This window comes from Eubalaena glacialis, chromosome 5 (genome assembly GCF_028564815.1).
Source record: "Eubalaena glacialis isolate mEubGla1 chromosome 5, mEubGla1.1.hap2.+ XY, whole genome shotgun sequence".
Taxonomy (NCBI): Eukaryota; Metazoa; Chordata; class Mammalia; order Artiodactyla; family Balaenidae; genus Eubalaena; species Eubalaena glacialis.
Window position 1 is genome coordinate 90,558,958 of NC_083720.1, and position 20,553 is coordinate 90,579,510.

General features: G+C 37.5%; 1 protein-coding gene across 2 annotated transcripts in view; it reads left to right on the forward strand.

Annotated features, from left to right (window-relative positions):
• Window positions 1-20,553, forward strand: part of SLC4A4 (solute carrier family 4 member 4) — a 345,525-nt gene that overhangs the window by 123,623 nt on the left and 201,349 nt on the right. For both annotated transcript variants that reach the window (XM_061192359.1, XM_061192360.1), the window contains exon 4: window positions 17,805-17,940. In XM_061192359.1, the coding sequence (XP_061048342.1) occupies window positions 17,805-17,940 (136 nt within the window). The remainder of the gene's footprint in view (window positions 1-17,804; window positions 17,941-20,553) is intronic.

Sequence of the window (20,553 nt, forward strand, 5' to 3'; positions counted from 1 at the left end):
TAGGCAGAGCTGACCTGTCCAAAATACACCTCATCAAGGTTGAGAAGGCAAGTAAGTGTTTTGTGCTGTATAAGGGCTTGGACTTGAGTTGTGTTTCCTGGGAAAACAAAAATAGACGAGATTTCTAATAGTCATTATATTACTTTATCATAGTCAGTTTGGTTATGACGAGGAACTGAAAAGAATGGTTGAGAGTTGATCATAGTCACCTGGATGTACTGACATTGACTTAGACCTTCTTCAATGGACACAGAGAAAACTTGTTCTCAGACTGGGCTTCAGCTGCTCCTGAGATAGAGTGGTACAGAACACAGGATAAATATATATGTACCTGAAGCATTACTTTTACTTGGATATTTGGAAAGAAATATTTTTATAATAAAATAAACATAAATTCATTAATTTTAAGTGCAAAATTCATGAGACTCTTTAAGGTTTAAAGACAGAGCATAGAGATTTACAGAGATATATTGAGGCTGGGTGGCTACCTCAGTTATCCCCTCTGATTAAAGTTTTGAAGAACACGCACATTAGATGAAAGGATTGGTTTGTAACATGGACGATTTAATGACCGTAACATAGAAATTTTCAACTTAAAGTGCACATTTTAAAGTCTTTTTTGACTTCTTTGCTGATGGCTCTGAAGTTCTCTCTCACCACTTCTTGGGCATAAAGGACAGTGGTAGGATCTTTAGGTTCACTTTGTTGCATGAGAAACCAGTTAGGACCCAGAGCTTCAGAGAGAGATGGCTTCCTGCTTTTGAGAACAAGTTAAATCATGAACTGCTTTATTTAGAGCCAGTTGGAGGTAGCATATTGTTGGCAATTGCAAACCATTTAAAAAACGAAAGTTACGGTTATTAATTGTTGAAGACACAAAAGCATGAATCAACATTATAGCAGTGTCAGTATCTCAGTAGGAACTGGTTTCAGCTGAACTGTGGCAGCAAAATAAACTTTTGCAGATTGTTTTGACAGAATGTCATCCACTGGGCTTCAATTAATTCGCCAGCAGCCTGACTTTTGAAACAGAGTTGCTGCACTTGAAGTAGAGAAGAAAATCCTCCCTCTGAACATTTCTAACATTTCTGGACCTTAGCAAATAATTCTATTTGAAAGCATTTGTAATGTAGATCTGCAGATGTTTTTAATTGGACCTGAATATGTTGGTAAGAGATGCACCTTGAAACATCTGTCTGACATATTTCACCGTAGTGGAGATTAGGGAAATGAGTCCATAAAGCAGAGTGGTCAGCTGGTCACCATGGTGGTACAGGCCATTTTAAAACACAGATCACATGTGTTTTTAAAGTTCTCTAGACAGGGCTGTAAAATGGAAAGGTACTTTTTCAGCTAATGTACTGAATTATTATAAGCACTAATTGACCCCTGACAGTTAGTCTTAAAGATTGTAAGAGTCCTTGGCTAATTTTTATGGGATACTGTTTTTTTTTTTTTTAATCCTCTAAGATTTTATGAGTGTGTGTGTATGTGCTGTTAGTTAATTTTATTCTTTTTTTCCAGTGTACACCCATCACTGGAAGTTAGGCACATGCAACCCTAGGAGGTTAGTTTATTCCTTGGCATGAATGTCTTCTTTATATTTTTTGAAAGTTGTTTGATGAGTTTGAAGAAAATTATTTTTCAAAGCAACTGCATTCATTTTTTACAAAACTCTGCTTGTATGTGTTTGTACACATTTCATCTGACTCTCAAACAGATCTGTAACCCCCAAAGTTAAAACTGACAAGTTTATAGGCTATGTTGTTTGAGCTCTGGAATGAATTTAGACAGCTCTTAAAGTCATTTATAATCAGAGGAAAATAAATTAAAAGCAATAGAATGGATGGCTTGTTGAAAAGTAAAGGAATAATGGCTCAATCCCAAGCTTAGTGTAACAGAAGTTTAGCACTCATTGGAAGGCATTTGGTAATATATAGTGCTTGGTTACTTAAAAAGAGAAAAATAAACATTGTTTTTATCAAGATTTTAACATGACTCACTTTCAAAGAGTTCAGTCAATGGCCAGATATGTTTTTGAGATATGGTTCATGGGCTCTTGAAGGGTACCCTGTGTTAAGAAATACAGTAGAAATAGAAATGAAGGGGGAAACACACTATAATAAAATAAGTACAGACTTTATAGTCAGCCAAATCCGCATAACTGCATTCTAAAGCTTAGATTCCCCCATTACTAGATTTGTGATCTGAGTAATGTATGTAACCTCCTTGAACATGTTTAATTTATGAATATAGAGATAATAATACTTAGGTTATAGGAGTGTTCTTTTTTTTTTAATTTTATTTATTTATTTTTTTTATTTATGGCTGTGTTGGGTCTTCGTTTCTGTGCGAGGGCTTTCTCTAGTTGTGGCAAGCGGGGGCCACTCTTCATTGCGGTGCGCGGGCCTCTCACTATCGCGGCCTCTCTTGTTGCGGAGCACAGGCTCCAGACGCGCAGGCTCAGCAATTGTGGCTCACGGGCCCAGTCGCTCCGCGGCATGTGGGATCTTCCCAGACCAGGGCTCGAACCCGTGTCCCCTGCATTGGCAGGCAGATTCTCAACCACTGCGCCACCAGGGAAGCCCCAGGAGTGTTCTTAAAAGAGATAGTATCTTCCTAGTTTGTGCTATTTACTGATGGATGTTCTTATTAAGTAATATTTCCAATCAGGTGCCCTAACTAATGCAAATATTACAGTTTATACTGCTTGGCTGGAAAAAATAGAAAGCAAGCTGAAGACTCTTCAAAAAACCCCATATTAGTAACTCTCTTTTGAAGAGGCTTGCAAGTGGTGATCAGTTGACAGAGGAAGAATGAAATCTTGTGATTCTGGAAAATACAAGTATAAATTTTGGAAGAAAAGACTGCAGTGGGTGTGTAGCCCAGTTTGCTTACATGCGATTTTATCCCAAATGAATTGTAAGCCAAGTTATTGTTCTCAAAGTCTTTGATCACTTAAAATAGTAATAGATTCAAGAGAGAAGAGAAACTCACTTCTGAAGTGAGCTTGATTTCAGCATGTGAAAGAGTAAATTTTTTTTTGGACTCAGAGCATACTAATTTCATAGGCAAATGAACCGACTGTCATTCATGGCAGGACATACCATACAAACATTTCAGAAAAAATTTTAGTTGCAGTTGATGTTTCTGAAGTGAATTCTTGGACATAGCCATCCATATGACTCAGATGAATTACTCTGTAGGACAAAATTTAGTAGCCACCAATTTAATATCCAAATAATAAAATATTAATATTTAGGTCTCTTTTATATTAGTAGCCAGGAAAAATGATTAGAAACTGACTTTCACAATGCTGTTTAGGGGATTTATTTAGCTGAGATCACAAGTAACTATTAGATGGCATTTTGGGGTGTTGGTTTAAAGTAGGATTAGATGAATATAACATTGTAAGAACTGGGCATTGGCCAGTTTTTCTTTGAGTATATAAGGCAAAAGTTCAGAGTGTATTTAATAACTGTAATTTATTTTTATGTAAACCGACAATGGAATCTGTAAAAATGTTTGGGCTCTTGTTTCAAAAAAGTAAGGAACTTTTTAAAGGAACATGGTAACAAAACATGAGTTTTGTTCTACTGTAGTAGAGAATCACACTTCCTAAAATCTCTATTAGGCAAGAGTAGAGACTGAGTGGGTATACCTAAGGTTATAACAATCTTCATGTGTATATGTTTTGGGTGCAGCTCAGAAATAACCAATGTTGTCTAATATTTATTATCTCTTGGGTTGCTGATGTGTATTTGCTTTGAAGACAGGCACTACTTGAAGAGAAAAAGTAGCTGGTTGTCAGTAGGACCTGTGCATCAAAACATGTGTTCTATATAGAATTTCCACATTCATTTCAGTAAGTCACCCTTGTGCATAGCTTACTTCCTTTTACCGTGTATTTTTGTTAATCTGTGAACCGTCATGCATACCTTTCCCTTTCTGTGTTTGGAATCCCTCTTCCTTATTCACATGCTTTATTCTTCCAGTGAAGTCTCAGTTTTTAAAATCATCTTAAATATTTCATGCTCACTTAGGTCTCTGGAGTTGGTTGTGTGCCTTTACCTCTTTAGGTCATTTTCACTGAGGTTTATTTTTGTTGCCACAATTGATGATAAATTCATTGAAAAAGGAAGAGTAAATATCTTCATTTTATAACTCCTTTATCGCTGGTTTTTAAATACTCCTAGTTACTGCTCACTATACATCTTTGACTGAAAAGCAGGGTAAATAAAGGGTGAGAATGTTGCTAAGGATTACTAGTTTTTCCCTCCAAGAATGCCAAATTCAGTTTTTTTAGTCTTTGCATTTGAAAATTTGTTGATAGGTATTGTTTCTCAAATGAAAGATGAGATCAAAAATGACAGAATGAATAGCACGTTAGTAGATCATTGAATCTAATAACACTGTCTTGTATTTCTGAATAGATTTTGTAAGGCAGAAGAGTAAAATTCAATTCCATCATCCATGGATGTGTCTTGTAATTTCTTACTTTTTCCTGTTGTTGTTATATGTCAACCAGATGGGGAACCTGAGTCAGAGGGTGAAGGGGGATTTGCTCGGTTGGGATTGGAGCTGAGCACGGGATCTAGGACTTACAATTCCGATTCCATCACTCCACCCATGATTACTGTTTACTCAGGGCTGTGTTGTCTTGAGAAGTAAGTTCCCTGGCTATCACTAGACAGGAGGGCATGTGCAGAACTCCATCCGAACAATGAATGCTTCCTAAGCCAGAAAGACCTGTTTCCCCTGAAGTGAGAACGAGCTCCTGTGAACACTTCATTGATCACGTGGGGGGAATTTGCCAACATATCAGCAAGGTTTGGAGGGTCTTTAAGTATCTTACGTAAGTCCTCCTTAAAATGTATTGAGAACAATCCCCCCCTCTCATCATCGCCCCCAAAACAACAATACTTCTTTAGTTCATTTTCACATTATTAGACAACTTGAGTATTTATATTTAATATTTGCCTTGACCTACTGACTCACCTACATATCCACAGTGGGTTGCTTTCATCTCAGTTTACCCTAGCTTTTCACTCTTAACTTGGTAACTTGATCTTGATTCTTCCTTCTGGTTCCTTTAGGTTTGCTGTTTAATATTTGCTGGCTTTGGCATTTGATCTTGGCTTCCTCTTAGAGATTTTGGTTTGTCTCATTTTTCATACCCAGAGCACCTTCTATTGTCTTATTAGGAGTTCTCTGTCTCATTCTTTATATATCCCTCTATATCTGAATCCCAGATATCCCACTTTGCTCATGGCTCTTTCCTGCCCCTCCACAAAAGGAAGGTGACAGAGGGATTTGGACAATTTTCCGGTGAATGCATAATCTCTACTTTATAAGGCTACTAAAGCATTTTATGAACATAGTTCTAGGAAAGACAGATTTGAGCTTACGTAGGTCTTGAAAAGTGTGATAAATTGACAAAAGTATTTCTAAACCAGCTTAAACTGACCCGTGATGGATCTAAAGAAAAGGTGACCATCTGAGAAGGCAAAGGAACTCTAAATTTTGTGATGGATATTTAATTAATTGGAAATTCTGCAGCCAATTAAGGAATAGCCATGCCTTACACATCACCACAAGCCTTAGAAGTGACTAAATACTTTCTCTGCCTGTTCTTTCTGAACAGGAAGCTGTTAATAATGAATGACTTTTGAAGTGGTGCTCATTTACTTCCCTCTAATGAACTGAGGTTATCTCCAGATGACTTGCAGTCTTATAAATACACTTTTTATATAAGGGATAAAGAAATGTCGCATGGAAAGATTATAGTGAAAGCATGTTGTGTTGAAAAGGGTGACTTCCTTACGTTTGTTGATAATACTCTGTGAAATACATAGATTGTTCATAGCAGACTTTAATGGGAAATCAAAGTCCCTAACCAGCTCACATGCACAGGCTGATCTATGTTTTCTACCAGCTTTGTGTGGTTTAGCTGTATGGATAAGCTAGAAGGAAGTCTATTTCTGTAACAAATGATGCTCCTCTCTTCTAAAATATGGTTCTAAAAACTTAGCTGATTTCACTTTATTTGTTACTGAAAATGGATTTAGCATTTTTTAAATGCTCTATTGATAATTTGGGAAGGTACTTAATGAAACAGCACAAAAACGTATTGTTTATATTAATTAGACTCTTGTTATCCATGTGCCATTTCTCAGGCTTTACAAGTGGTCTTTAAGATTCTGGCCTGGTTTTGAGGTCTTTGCTGGCCAGGGGACATATGTTGCTGGTTGGTTTCAGTAATGCAGAGCCTTCTGGGTAGATAAAACAAGGCAAATGAAGCATCATGTTGTCTGAGAACAGTGAAACTATTAATGTCAAATTGGTAGTGTTGGAGGACCTGCTATATATATTTTTCTTTGCCGAGAATGTAATTAAGCTTCAGAGAAGTGGGGGATCACTGCCACTAATTTTGGATCTTCAACTCAGAGCAGACTTAAGGCGGAAAAGCTTACTGTAGAATCTTGCTGACATTTCTGTATTACATTCAGAGTTCTATCAAAATCTTTAGAGCAGTGATACATCTGTGGGGAATGTGACTTTTTTTTTCTTTAGAAAAAATCAGCACCTATGTAATGTTTCCTTGATGTCTCCATTCCCCACTCTCCCTTTTTAATGGGATTATGTTTTGAATCACATTTTTCAATATTGCTATCCAGGAAAGATGGGTAGAATATTTTGGCCATATGGGGATGAAGTCAGGAGTCCTAAAGATTCTCTAAGGCTTGGTGCTTTTAGATTCCTAGGCATTTTGAAAGACAGCCTACAGAAAGGAGGATGCCTTCTTTTGTATGCGGAGGCATCTAATCGGCAGCATTAGCGTGGTGGTTGTGACACTAATGTTGGAGCAGTAAATTTAGCTACTTTGTATAGAAAAGAGTTGCACTCCAGCAAGTCTGTAGAGTTTATTTTGGGAATCGGGAAGATTTCCTAATGTTGATGAGAATTGAGTCTGACTTTGGAAACCTCAGGGTATAAATTGTGCTGATAATTGTTCTGAGTTGAACCTGGAGAAAATGCTGATGTATTCACTCTTAAGCAGAGTGATTCATCATATAACCCTTATCATGGACAGCTCTGGCAGAGCAAAGAGAAGTGAAGTAGGGAGTGAGAAATTAAAGGAAAATGGAAACGGGAACTGTGACATGCATTAGGGACTTTTCAGTCTTTTAGGAAGAGCTTGCTGGTGGCCATATTTTTTACCATCTTAATTAAAGGGTGAGTTCCTCTTTACAGAAAGCATCTTACTTTTCCATGCCACTTGCATGGAAAGCCCCTCACCCTGTCTCCATTGTTCTGTGCCCATGGAGTTATTTTTAGACCTGTGTGCCTGCTTCGCCTGCTAGCTTTCAGAACCATGGCCAGTCCTGTTACATGGTTCAGAACTGGCTGTTTGAATCCCTAGACAGCCGTGATGGCAAATGCACGAGGGTTATGCTTGTTTTGGACATTTGTTGAGAAAGATAATTGAGATTCTGTAGTTTCAAGTACGGTAGGGAAGTGTCTGGCACTAATTTGGCATGACTGTCCTCAAGTTAGCAATTAAAAATACCTTAATAGGTTTGTTTTCCTTATAATAATGACATTAATGTTAATTTTAGAAAATTTGGAAATTACACATAAGCAAAATGAGGAAAACAAGAATAATCAATAATTCCATCATTTAGGGATAGTAATTGTTAACATTTGGTTCTGTTTTTTTTTTTTTCTATATATACTATATAAATCAGTCTTTGGTTGCAAGTGTAAGAAACCCAATTATAACTGGAATAAACAAAACAGAATTTATTGATTCACTGAAGGAAAGGTCAGGATAAAGCTGGTTCTTCGGGGAAAGGAATTTGATCTGAACAAACGACTAGAAGGGAGTTAAAAATAAGAACCAAAAGTTAATGCTTATCCAGATATGTAAGACCCAAAATGTAAGTGAATAGACATGGCTGTAGGAATTTCTCTTCCTCACTTGAATCTTTTTTCTTCTGGAAATTCTCTGGCATGTGGTAGATGTCAAAAGACATAACTTAAGACTCAAGCAGGGGCCAAACAACACTCTGAACAATGTACTGACTCATCAAAATCCACGTTTTCTGTTATGATATTCCACCAGACTTCTTGGTCACCTGCTTTTTTTTTTTTTTTCACTACTGTGTTGCTTTGGCACCTTGGATATTGCCTCCTTGGGAACTTTGGAAGCTGGCTTCCTTGGCAGGGTAATGACATTGCCATGCTGGGCCCTAGTGACAGTGTCTAAAATGTGGTACCCTTTGCAGGTGATTTTGCAGACAGAGGGCAGCAACAGTGGGGCTGGAGCCAAAAGGATAAGTGTGAAACATCCCTTGGGGACCCAGAAAATACTTGGGAGGTAGATTTATCAGTGGGGTGCAGTCTCATGATATGCAACTAGAGCAGTGTCAGTGAAATTGGGTTATTACTGTTTTATGAGGCCATCCCCCCCCCGCAAGGGCTCATGAATATCACGCAAACTTGGATTAAATAAAGTAGGGAAAATGATATGGTGATAAGAAAAACCCAGAAAAATAAGTCAAAAAGTTTAGTTTCACCATTAGTTAGTTTAGTTACTGTATTAGCTCAGGCTGCTGTAACAAAATATCATAGACTATATAGCTTAAACAATAGGAAATTATTTATCACAGTTATGGAGGCTGAGAAGTCAAGATCAAAGTATCAGTTGATTTGGTTCCCTGGTCAGGGCCCAGTTCCATGGCAGCCTTCTCCCTGTGTCCTCACATGGTGGAGAGAAAGAGGAAGCAAGCTCTCTGGTGTCTCTTCTTATAAGGGCACTAATCACATTGTGAAGGGCCCACTCTCATAACCTCATCTATATGCAGTTATTTCCCAAAGGCTCCATCTCTAAATATCATCACATTAGGGCTTAGAGTTTCAACATGAATTTTGCCAGGGACACAATTCAGTCTGTAATAGTTACTTAGTTTAGGTCCCTACTGAGGCTGCTAAAACCCAAAATGACTGATTAGAATTTTAAGTCTTTCTGATAGAGATTCTTGAAATATTGGAATAATATTAATAATATAATTAATATAATTGGAATGATTAATAAAAAGCATCAGCAGACCCAAAAGGCTTTGAGCCAATGTTTCAATATGGTGTGCCCTTAAGTTTCATAGATAAAATTTATTTGACTGCTAGACCATCACTGGGACTACTTCTTTGTGAATGGCTTAGCAGCATTTTAAGTACATGTATTAACACCACTGAAAAGCCTAGTTTTAATTTTTCCAACCCACTGTGTTAGCAGAAATTATGAAGGAGAAAGAATAAATTGGGGAATGTAAGGTCTACCACCTTTTTGTTCTAAAGAATTCTGAATATCTTGTAAATATGACTTGAGTCCTGATAACATTTTTGTAATGTAAACTGTAGGTAAATATTTTTTTCAACATTTTGAAGATGAAAGCCTAAGACATAGGTATTTTCCAAAAATGTCACCGCGAACTCCAGTTTTTTTCACCTCTTGTTGGCTGAAATTGAGCTTACTCTGCCCCTAAGTAAGATTGCTTGGTAGTATTCTGAAATCTAGGCTCTTTGTGCTGTTGACTCTTTATAGCTGCATAATAATGTCATGGCATATTAAGGATAATTGTGATAATTGACAGCTTTTCATGTGTGGGAGCTTATTAATACATGGATACCTAAGTATTTAAAAAAATTATCCATCTAAATGAATGCTATTTGGCTGTTTCAATTTCTTAGCTAATTTGAAACAGAAAAAGTAACCATCTAATTTACCTGTCTAGAGCCTGCCAGCATGTAAATCAGCAGTCATTTTCTGGATGTGTTGAAGTAGAGGTAGATTAGGGCATGGAGAAACTCTAGATGAACTCGTACAGATTACTCCACTGAAAGTTGGATTTTATAAAAACAGGTTCTTCAATGCAATTATTTTGAAGATGCTGATATGTGGATGGCTAATATAAGTTAGTTCTACCCTAACCCATTCAAATGGAATCATAGATGTCTATATCATAAATCTTTGGTTGTAAGTGACAAAAAAAATTGCCTCATCACTTTTAGCTAGAAGGGAATCCTTACATATGATTGAAAAGTTACTGACTTCAGGCGTGGCTGGACCTAGGTGCTTAAATGATGGCATCAGGAGCCTGTTTCTGTCTTGGTTCTGAGTTTCTAATTCCCAGGCAGGCTTTTCCCTTAGGGTTGCAAGGTGACCAACTGTGCTCAAAGATTTTATTACCATCTTATCACCTTAGCATAAAGTGAAAATTTATTTCCTGGAAGTTCCAACAAAAAGCTGATGCTTTTTCATTTTGATTGGCCTGGATTAGATGAAGTGCCCACTGGAAAATTAATTGCTGTGGCCAAGAATTGTGATATTCTCATTGTCCAGGCCTGTGTCACAGGGGGTAATTCAGCCTCGGTGGACTTACAAGGATAAAGATGGTTCTCCAAAGGAAAATGGGGTGCTGTTATCAGAAAAAGAGGTTAGGGTTGCTAGGTGGGCAGGAGTAACAGATGCCACTAAAATGTGTGTATGTATGTTAAAGATTTATATGTATATGGAGATTTATTCATTTAGCTAGTTATTTCTTATAGTTATGAATGGGAAAAGAAGTTTGAGGATTTTATATATACATTTAAGTGTATTTTTAGAGTACTACGATGGCCTAATAATCAGATAAATTGTGGAAGTTTTAACAACCATGGTATCTACCTACAAACTTTTATCTCAGAATGAAGAAGAGAAATGAATACTTAAAATGATAACTATGTAAACCAGTTGGTGATAGCACATTAATAACTTAAAGAAACAAATAGTTACTTCTTTTTATACTTTGGTTTGAGATCTAAGACTTCACCAGATGGTGGACTTTGACAAGGAGAAAATACAAAATCCAGAAGTCCTCACTTAACCCACAGAAGGGAATTTGCATGTAAGCTTGTCATGCACAGTATGAATGTTCGTTATGATCATTATTTCTATTAAAAAATTTTTTCTTGGGTAGCCTGCAGGGTGACCACAGTGGGATGCTTCGCAGACCAAAAATAAAAGGGCATGTTCACAAATTGCCTTTCAGTGGATAATGAACCAAATGTTAAATTAATTTACTTTAGGACTATTTCATATGCCATTATGATTTCTGCCTCTTCTGAAATCCAGTACATTTACTGTCTGTACTGTTCATATGGAAATCTGACCATTTTGAAAAATGAGATCATCCATTAGAGTGTGGTGCCTAAGAAATGGGCTTGGAAGTAACACAAGTGGGTTTGAGGTCATATCACTTACTAGTTGTGTGATCTTGGGGAAGTCTCTTAGCCTCTTAATACTCAGTTTCCCTATCTGTAATGTGAGAGTAATACAAGAGAATAATAGTAGTGGATATTTCACAGCCTTGTGTAAAATAAATGATGTAAATGGAAAGTACTAAACACAATGCCTAGTACAGTGTAACAATTCAAAAATGTTAGTTATTGAGTGTTACATTTTTATTGATAGCATTTTTTCCCCATTATGACGTGTTATCTTCCAGCTTTAAGTTCCTTGAGGACAGAGATCTTATCTTAAAAAACATTTTGTGTCATTTCAACAAATACCATAGTGTATTGCATGCACTAAAAACTAATAAATATTAATTAAGTTATCAAATGAGAGTGTAGGAACTACACTTCAAATATTGCTAAGCCTCCAGGGTTTTCATTTTTTTACATCATGTTTTCCTAGTTGCGCTTAAAAAGAGGCAGAGGATAGAAGCATAGAACGATAGGTTGTGAGGAACTGGGGCAGAATATATATTATTCATTGTTTCATTCATTCTTTTACTCATTTTTCCATCCATTCTCTTTTGTATAGCTTCACTGTGCCCAAGATAGGTGCCAAGAACAGTTTAGGTAAGGCATGAAAAGCTGCGAAGAAAAAGTACAGCAACGAATAACACACCAAGCAGTGGATATTAAATGTCTTAATAGATGTGCACATTAAATGTTGTGGTCCCTCAGGGTAGGAGGAGATTGCATCTAGCAGAGGAAAATAGCTCACCGGAAATATTCATTCTTTTATTTGCGACTTTCTGTACAGGGAATGGCGACTATATTTTGGTGCAGCTCATGCAAAGATGGATTAAGGGGAAGCGTAGAATAAGGACAGTTTTCCAAACTTATTTTCCATTTCAGAATTCTTAATGTAAGCTGCTTTTTGCAAGAGGTTGTGTGTTTGTGTATTTGAAAATGTCCAAGTTTTATTTAGTCATGTCTAATTCATTAATACTCAAAGTGACTGTTAGGTGCACACTACTGTGTTGGTCTTTAAGGAGGGTACATAAAATACAGACCCTGTCTTCCAGGGCCTTGGTGACCTAGTTGGAGAGAGAAGGTGCATCTACAAAAGTTTAGGTACTAATGAGCAAGCTGTATATTTGTTAGTGCCTAAATGAGTAATTCAGACATAAAGTGTTGTTATGGTTTGAATAAAGGAGAGATTCATGTCTCTAGGAATGGTTAGTATAGGTTATTGGAAAAGATAGACTCTCCATCTGGGCCTTAGAAATTGAATCAGAGTTAGAGAGGAAAGAAAAGAATATTCTAGACAGGAAAAAGGAACAGATCTGAAAATGAGCAGGTATATTTTGTCACAAGACACTTCTGGGTTGCTGTGGGAGAAAAGGTTGAATGCACAGATTGAGGCCAGAGTTACATGAAAGGCAAACGCGGAGGCCAAGTTCAAGCTCCACAGGAGATAGCGTGCGGGTGTGGAAGTGATGTCTACTGCAGTAGCTGGTGGCGGCAGTTAGTGTGGACAGCATCCCTGCCCTACATTTGCCTTCTTCTGGTTGGCAATGGGGGTTTGGGAGCACTGGGTGTCCCCAAGCCCTGCAGACCATCACGTTGTCTTCCAACACGTGGACCTGGGTCAGAGAAACCATGTTGATATAGAACCCTCCAGGAAATTCTAGAGCTACTCAAAAAAGCCAAAACACATTTTAACCAGAGGGCAGAATAAAAAAAGAAAAAAATCAAGGCAGATTAGAGACGTTAACTTCATTTTGATCTAGGGGCCTTCTGTTCTGACAAAGGTGATTGGATGAATTTGACAGTTTCTCTCTCTCCTTTCTTTCCTCCCTGTCACCCTGTCTCATTTTTTTCTCTAGGTTCTCTTTTATGATGAAACTAGATTAGGTATTACTTAGAATCATAATCTATTCGTCCGTAAAGCAAGTTGATTGATGTTTTTGCCCCCCACCGGCCCCCCCCTCCCCCAGTATTAAAGTGAGGCGGAAGGGGTTTCTTTATTTTCCCCTTGTTCTTTTATTGGCTGTTTCCTAAAACACACACCTTTGTGTTCTCATTACTGAAGCCACTTAATTCACTGAAGTAAAACATGCAGAACTTTGGGCTATTTTCTCTCTTACCTTATATATTTTCAACATATAAGGGTTGTCAAGGCTAATATCTGTGAGAGCTTTCTTTTTTAAAAGCTAGGCAGGTTTTGCTAGTAAGGGTCAACAATTTTTAAATGAATTTAAACCTTGTATTTTAGCTACTATGGTGATCATCATCATCCCATTTTTCAGGTGGGGAACTTGAGACACAGAGAGGTTGACTAGCTTTTCTCAGATCACACAGCAAATAAGCAGCAGAGTTTGGATTCAAACCCAGACAGTTTGACTCCAGAGTCTCAGTGCAATCCTGTGTCTTGTATTTAGCTCATTTCTTGATCTGATCAAAAGTTATGGGGAAAAAACAAAATTCCTGATGTACTTCATTGGGCAGACTCTCACTCTGCATATCTTTGTGTTAAGAATGGTGTTAGAAATTGGGGAGGGTATTTGCTGGCCATAGAGGATGCCCCTCCCACATGTTGATACTGACAGTACAATTGCTGTGACCTCTTATTTCTGATTCCTGGGGAAGCTTCCTTCTGATTAGGGGAGCAGCTGAGGAAAGAAACTAGAGTAGCAAGCTCATTTTTGATACACAATTTTGGAATTTTATCCCAAAGGGATTGTTATATTGGTTGATCAAAGGCTGTATTTAATAAATAAGACAACTTATGAAAGGTGCTTAGATATGGTACCTGGAGAGGAAGACCTGGAGGTAACAACGTTACATCCTTCTTCCATTCCACTTTACAGAAGTCACAGCTGAATCGCTGTCTGATAAGCAGTGAGTTGTGTTTCCCTAACTTGAGAGCACCAGACCACAGAGTAATGCTCTGTGGATTAGAGCTCAGCAAAGATGTGTGTGGTGTCTGTGCGGGAGAATCTGTTCTTTAAGCAGGAGAGACATTTATTCTTCTCTGTTAGAGATGGGGACAAACCCACATCATATCTTTTAGAAAGGGACAAAAAGCTGATTCTTTAAACGTAGACTTTTCCCTTCTAAAAGCTAATTCTATCTCAGGGATCTTTGATGTTGAATGTTGACGAAAAGTCAGTTAAATTTGTGACTGTCAGTTGCAGAACCACTCTGCTGAATAACTACATTTCTAGTAGTGTGAACACTCTACTTGTTAGGAGTAGTGTCCAGATTCTAAATCCTGCCAATCATTTCTTACCCCGATATCATTTCTTTCATGCCCTCTCTGATCCTCTAAAATAGTTACACATCCCATTTCTTGATTGGAAAGACATTGCAAATGTTTTTACACAAAAGTCCTGGAACTTTAGATTTTTTTCTCCCAGAGATTTAAGAAATTTCAAAGCTGTTTTTTTCTAATTACAAAACTAAAACATATTGTATCTTATATTAATATGTATTCGGTTACCTTATTTTAATGTTCTGCGAACACAAAACAGTTTGCAGATATTTTTCTTGTTTATTGGTTTATGTACTAATTTATTTATTCACTTAACTAATTAATTAGTTAGTTAATGTTTGTTTTCCCTCCTAGCATGTAAACTCAGTAAGAATAGGGACCTTTTTGTCAGGTTCTTTGCTTTATCTTCAAAGCCTGAAGCAGAGCCTATTTAGAACATAGACAGTACTCACTAAATATTGCTGAATGAATACATGAATGAGTTGTGCACATTTTAGAATTGATAGGAAAGTGAAAGGAAGAAAATAGAGGTCCTAGAAACAAACTGCATAACATTTAAAAGGTATGTATACAGGCAGTCCTTGCTTTACACTGTAGTGCAGGACCATAAAAATGACTATGCAAGCTGAAATTATACAAAACAATCCTAATGATCAATGGGAAAAGTTATTATTGTTCTTTGACCTTTAAAAAAATTTGCCAAATCATTGAAATCTCTCTTACTGTTGGCTATAAGGGTATAGGGAAGTGAAAAAAATAGTAAAACTAGTATTTATTTAGTATTTGCTAATTTAAAACATTACAAACATTGAGATTAAAGTGGTTGATTTCTTTGTAAAATCTTATCGGAAGTAGTTTCCCTTTTTCCTACAGTACAATTTATGAAATGGAGTGAGCATCTTTTCTATGCCCAGAGGAATTGTCATTCTCCTCTCTAAGTCTGGATCAGCTTCCAGCATTTTATCCTTTGCGCTTTCCGTGTTAGGGAATGTCTCTGAGGGTTCCTTTAACGTGAAGTTTTTTTGCCAGCATCACTTCCTCTGGGACATCGTTAGCATTTTGTTACAACCACTTGCCTTACTATTTATGTTAATGAGTTCGCCTTCACTAAGTTCCTCTGACTGTGCATCTAGAGTCTCTCGAATGGGGAATGGCAGCATTATCTACATTCCCATAATCAGCTAGGTCTCCTGTAACTCCTTTCGTATTTGACATAGATTTCACTTCCAGTGTTAGTACTTTTTGTTTCTGTGCTGTACTTTCATCTTTGTTAGCTAGCTCCCTCTTTTGATTATTCATGTCGTATGAATTTATCATTGGAAGACAAGAAGGCAGCACAGCTACACACTTTGCTGTCTGTGCATGAACTGGGTAACAAGTGTGTAGTGACCAATCACTGGCAGACTTCGAAAGGAGCACTATGATTGGTCATGATCATGATGCATTTATGTTATTTACATAGTAACTGATGGACCGAAGAGCTAGCAGTGAAGTTTGTATTTTATGCAATTACTCACAGTTAATATACCATCCAGCTGAAACTTGAGCTGTGTTGTTGGGCGACTAGTGTTCTTTAACCAGACTGTGGTAGCTGAAATTCACACTCATTAGAACCATGCAAAATGAGGGCTCTCTCATTTCCAGACTATTTTATGGATATATGTGTAATTTTTTCTTTACCAAAATGGGATTGCTTTATGCATATGATTTTGTAATTTTATTTTTTTCAATTAATATTATATGATATATGTGTCAAAAAACAATAATCTCATCTTCATGTTTTATGACTACGTGGTATTTGATTGAATGGTTGTAATATAGTTTATTTAACCAATCCTCCTTTTTGGACATTTAAGCTTTTTCTGTTTTTCTCAATTATAAACTATGCTGTAGTGGTCACCTCTGTAGTTAAGACTTTGTGATAACAACTGTTATTTATTTAGAATGAACATCTTGCTAGTGATAGAATTGCTGACTCACAGGATAGATACACTTTAAAAACATTTCCATACCTTTTCAAATTTCCCTTCAGAGAGATGTTCCCATTTAGGCTCCTACCAGCGACATAAATTGGAAGGTGCTGGTACACGTGTCCTAAACCCTTGCCAACACTGAGATGATCATTCTTTAAAGTTTTTGCCATTTTTATAGGTAAAACATATATTTTATTTTAATAGTTAGTTTTGATTACGAGGTAGGTTGAATATTTTTCATGGGTTTATTTGTAGTAAATATATTTTGATCTATGGAATTTTATTCTGTCTGATTATAGTGGTTTTCAGTTGGTAGGAAGTTTTTTGTTTTTTTAGGTTGAGTACATATATTTCTACCAAGTTCTGCATATGAATAAATCTGTGTACTCGGACTGCCGTCACATGTATATTCTTGGTTTTATCCAGGGATTATAAGGAGTATCTGTGGGTCTTAGTTTTGTAATATAACCATCCGTTTCCAAATGCTTTCCATTTTTTTTAAAGAAAGAGAAAATAGCCCACAACCTGGGGGAAATTCTAGTTAATTTTTCATTACATGATTTTTAGGAGATGGGGTCAAAAGGAGCTAGTAGGACATTCAATTATGTGCTTGAGTGTGTTGGAAATTTTTTTTCCCCTCGTGTACAATATTTTACTTGGGCTTGTTTTTCAAGTGCATTGAAGTGTGACTAAACATTTTTGGGTATTGCCATTATGTCAAGAAGAGGCTCCATCTTGTTAAATATTCCTTCATCAACTTTGCAGTTAGGCAGTTATGGGCGGTGAGGAGACTGCGAGGGCCTGGGCTGCTTTGGGCATTGGACGGAGGGAGGGTGGCTGGGAGGCGGGGGCCTGGGGGAAACCCAGCACTGGGGTGCTCTGTTGCCCCCTCCCACTGTTGTAGAAAAAGTGATTGGCTCAAGCTGGTTTCCGTCTTATACTTTTGGATGGGTCATCAGTGGGGAAGGAGGGAAGGTCATGTGGTTGGACCTGAGCTCATCAGAGGGCGAAAGGTTCTTTGCCACTCGCCACACAGAACTGGAGCGCTGTCCTTCTGGAGAGCGGTGGAGAGCTGAGACACATTTCAGAACTAAAGGACTAGAGAAGGCCTTGGATTCCTGTTTGTCTTTAGGTTGGGGACAAGGAAGGCTCAGCAAGGAAGATGTCCACTGAAAATGTGGAGGGGAAGCCCAACTGCTCTGGGGACAGAGGAAGAGCTCGGAGTTACACTTTCCTCAGGGTTGTCCAGCCAATGTTTAACCACAGTATTTTCACTTCTGCAGTCTCTCCCGCCGCAGAACGCATCCGATTCATCTTGGGCGAGGAGGATGACAGTCCAGCGCCCCCTCAGCTCTTCACGGAACTGGATGAGCTGCTGGCCGTGGATGGTCAGGAGATGGAGTGGAAGGAGACAGCGAGGTGAGCCATAGCTGACTGTGCAGGACTGACGTGGGGAAACAAGGGCAGGGCAGGATTCTTGTCTGTGAGCTCCTTTCTCTAGCCCAAATGATTGATGAGCATGAGGTTGGCTGGGTCAAGGAGTAAAAGGATTCTTTTTCAACTCTTTGACATTGACATGGATGCAGGACACCCTTTATTTCACTGCTGAAGTCACTGATCTGCATTGTTATAATTTTAACCTTTATAAGGAATTAGAAGTAAATCTCCATTTGTATGCTATTTAATAGTAAAATATTTAAAAGAGAGAAACTCCAGCACCTAAACATGATAGCCTAGCGATATGTGTTCACAGTCTCCACATGCCAAGGTATCTTGTGAAACCATGTCTGACTTATTACCCATTCCCTGTTAGGAGGGAGGTTGCAAAGACAATGACTGTTGCACACAAACTTGCCATTATTCCAAGTGAAAACCTGTCATCTTTTAAACATCCAGTGAAAGCAAGTAGAAGGTTCACTTGAATTGGAAGTGTTAGAGACCTGAGTTCCATTTCAGACTTCTGTCACCTGCCGGCTGCATAACAGTTTCTCAGAACTTTGATTTCATCATCAATAAATAGTGGATAATAATATCACATACATATAATATATATGTATGTGATATAAGGTATATAATATGTAAATATAATGTTCTACTAGATATCGAATTATATCATGGATATTTATATACATACATACAGGTATATATATGGAAATGCTTTGTAAATTGTTAAGCACTGCACAAATATCTAAAGTGTCATTAATCTCACAATAAGAGCTTTTCTTTCTGTCTTTCTGCATGTATATTTAGTTATATATGCCACACTAAATCTTCTATAACGTGTAAAAATTGTGTACCATAAAGACATTGATATAATGCAGTTATTGGTCTCTCATTGTCATCATTATATGGGGATTCAATGTATTTGACTTTCACAAACAAAATAATGTTAACATATGCCTTTTATAGTCTGTGATTTAATTCAGATCAGTTAAATTCAACAAATATGTTCTGAATGCATAGTACACCAGACACTGTCTTAGGTACTGGGAATACAGAAGTGGGCAATAACTGATTTCTGCTCCTCCATCTCTAAGGCTGCCTCTTGAAGCTCTTCATTCTTTATTCTTTTGGGGCCACTTTCCATGATATAGTAATTGTCTCTTATTCCCCTCTCAGCACCAATAACCTGGATATTAAAAGTCCTTCATAAAGTATACTTTTAGTTCATAAAACATTCTCCAAAAGAAGGCTCTCAAAGTGAAAACTTGTACCAGTATCTCCATTTCATTCTTTCTTTTCCTTCTTTCTAATAGAAAAAAACAGAGTGAGAATTATACTGGTGCAGCATGAGTTAAGTGTTGGGGAGATTTTGGTTTAGTCTTGGCTTTGCTGCTAACTAGCTGTTTAACTTTGGGCAAGTTATATAGTCATGTAGTCTTCCTGAGCTTGTGTTTTCTATACTATCAAATGAGAGTCATACTGGGTTGCGTCCTCTCTAACATCATGCGTATTTTATAGCTCTAAAGTTCCATCCCTGTGCGTATAATTGTGTAGTCAGCTGCGACTAGAAGAGTTCCTTTGATTCTTACTTTCATCTTAAAATTCTGTGTGAGTACCTATATAGAGTAGAATTCAGGTGTAGCATTCTGTTTTCTCTTTCAGCCAAATGCAGACTACACTTTATTTTATGTGACCCCTGGTCCCAGAAATGTGAAGAGATCACAGCTCATTGTATAGGTAGTTCAACATTGAATGAGATGGACATAGTATTTTCATTTAAGATTCTTAAAGGTTAAGATGGTCATGAATACTTTACCATCTTTAAAGACTGACTATTTCCTTAGGAACATATGTGTCATTTTGGTGATGTCATTGGTCCCTGAGAGACTGTATGTACAGCGGGAGAGGAAGTACGGTGGGAGTACACCATGTATCGGGGGAAGTTGTCCAGGAAGAAACATACTCACAAATAGTCTACCTTCTATAACTTCTCCTACATAGGATTTGCCACAATTACTATTAATTAATTAATCATATATGTGATAGTATTGTTTTCATTTTGTCTCCCTCATTACACTAATTTGTCTAGAGGGAGAGACCACCATGTCTGTCTTTCATTACTATATTCCCAGTGCTTTGCAGCGCTTGGTACGTAATAGGTGCTCAGTAACATTTGCTGAGTGTGATTAGTTGAGAACTGATTGCCTTAGAATCTACTGTTCTAAATATAATACTTTCTTAGAAATATTACGTGATCAAAGCTGGAGTTCGATGATAATCCATCTCTTTCTGACTGATGGACAGCTCAATGACAGACGCAAGTTACCCAGCACACCATTGATAAAGCCCAAGAGAGGACCTTTGTTTGATGTTTCCAGCTAATTCATCAATATGCTGATGCCATCTGTGTTTAGTTCTCTAGCCTAGACTTCTTGCCTTGTTTGATTGAAAAACAAATATTTGGTTGGGTAGTAGGCATCTCAAAATAACATGTCAGAAACTGAGCTTCTCATCTACCCACCTCAGATCTCCTCCTACAGAGTTCCCCACCGCAATGAACAACTCCATTTTTTTAGTTGCTCAATCCAG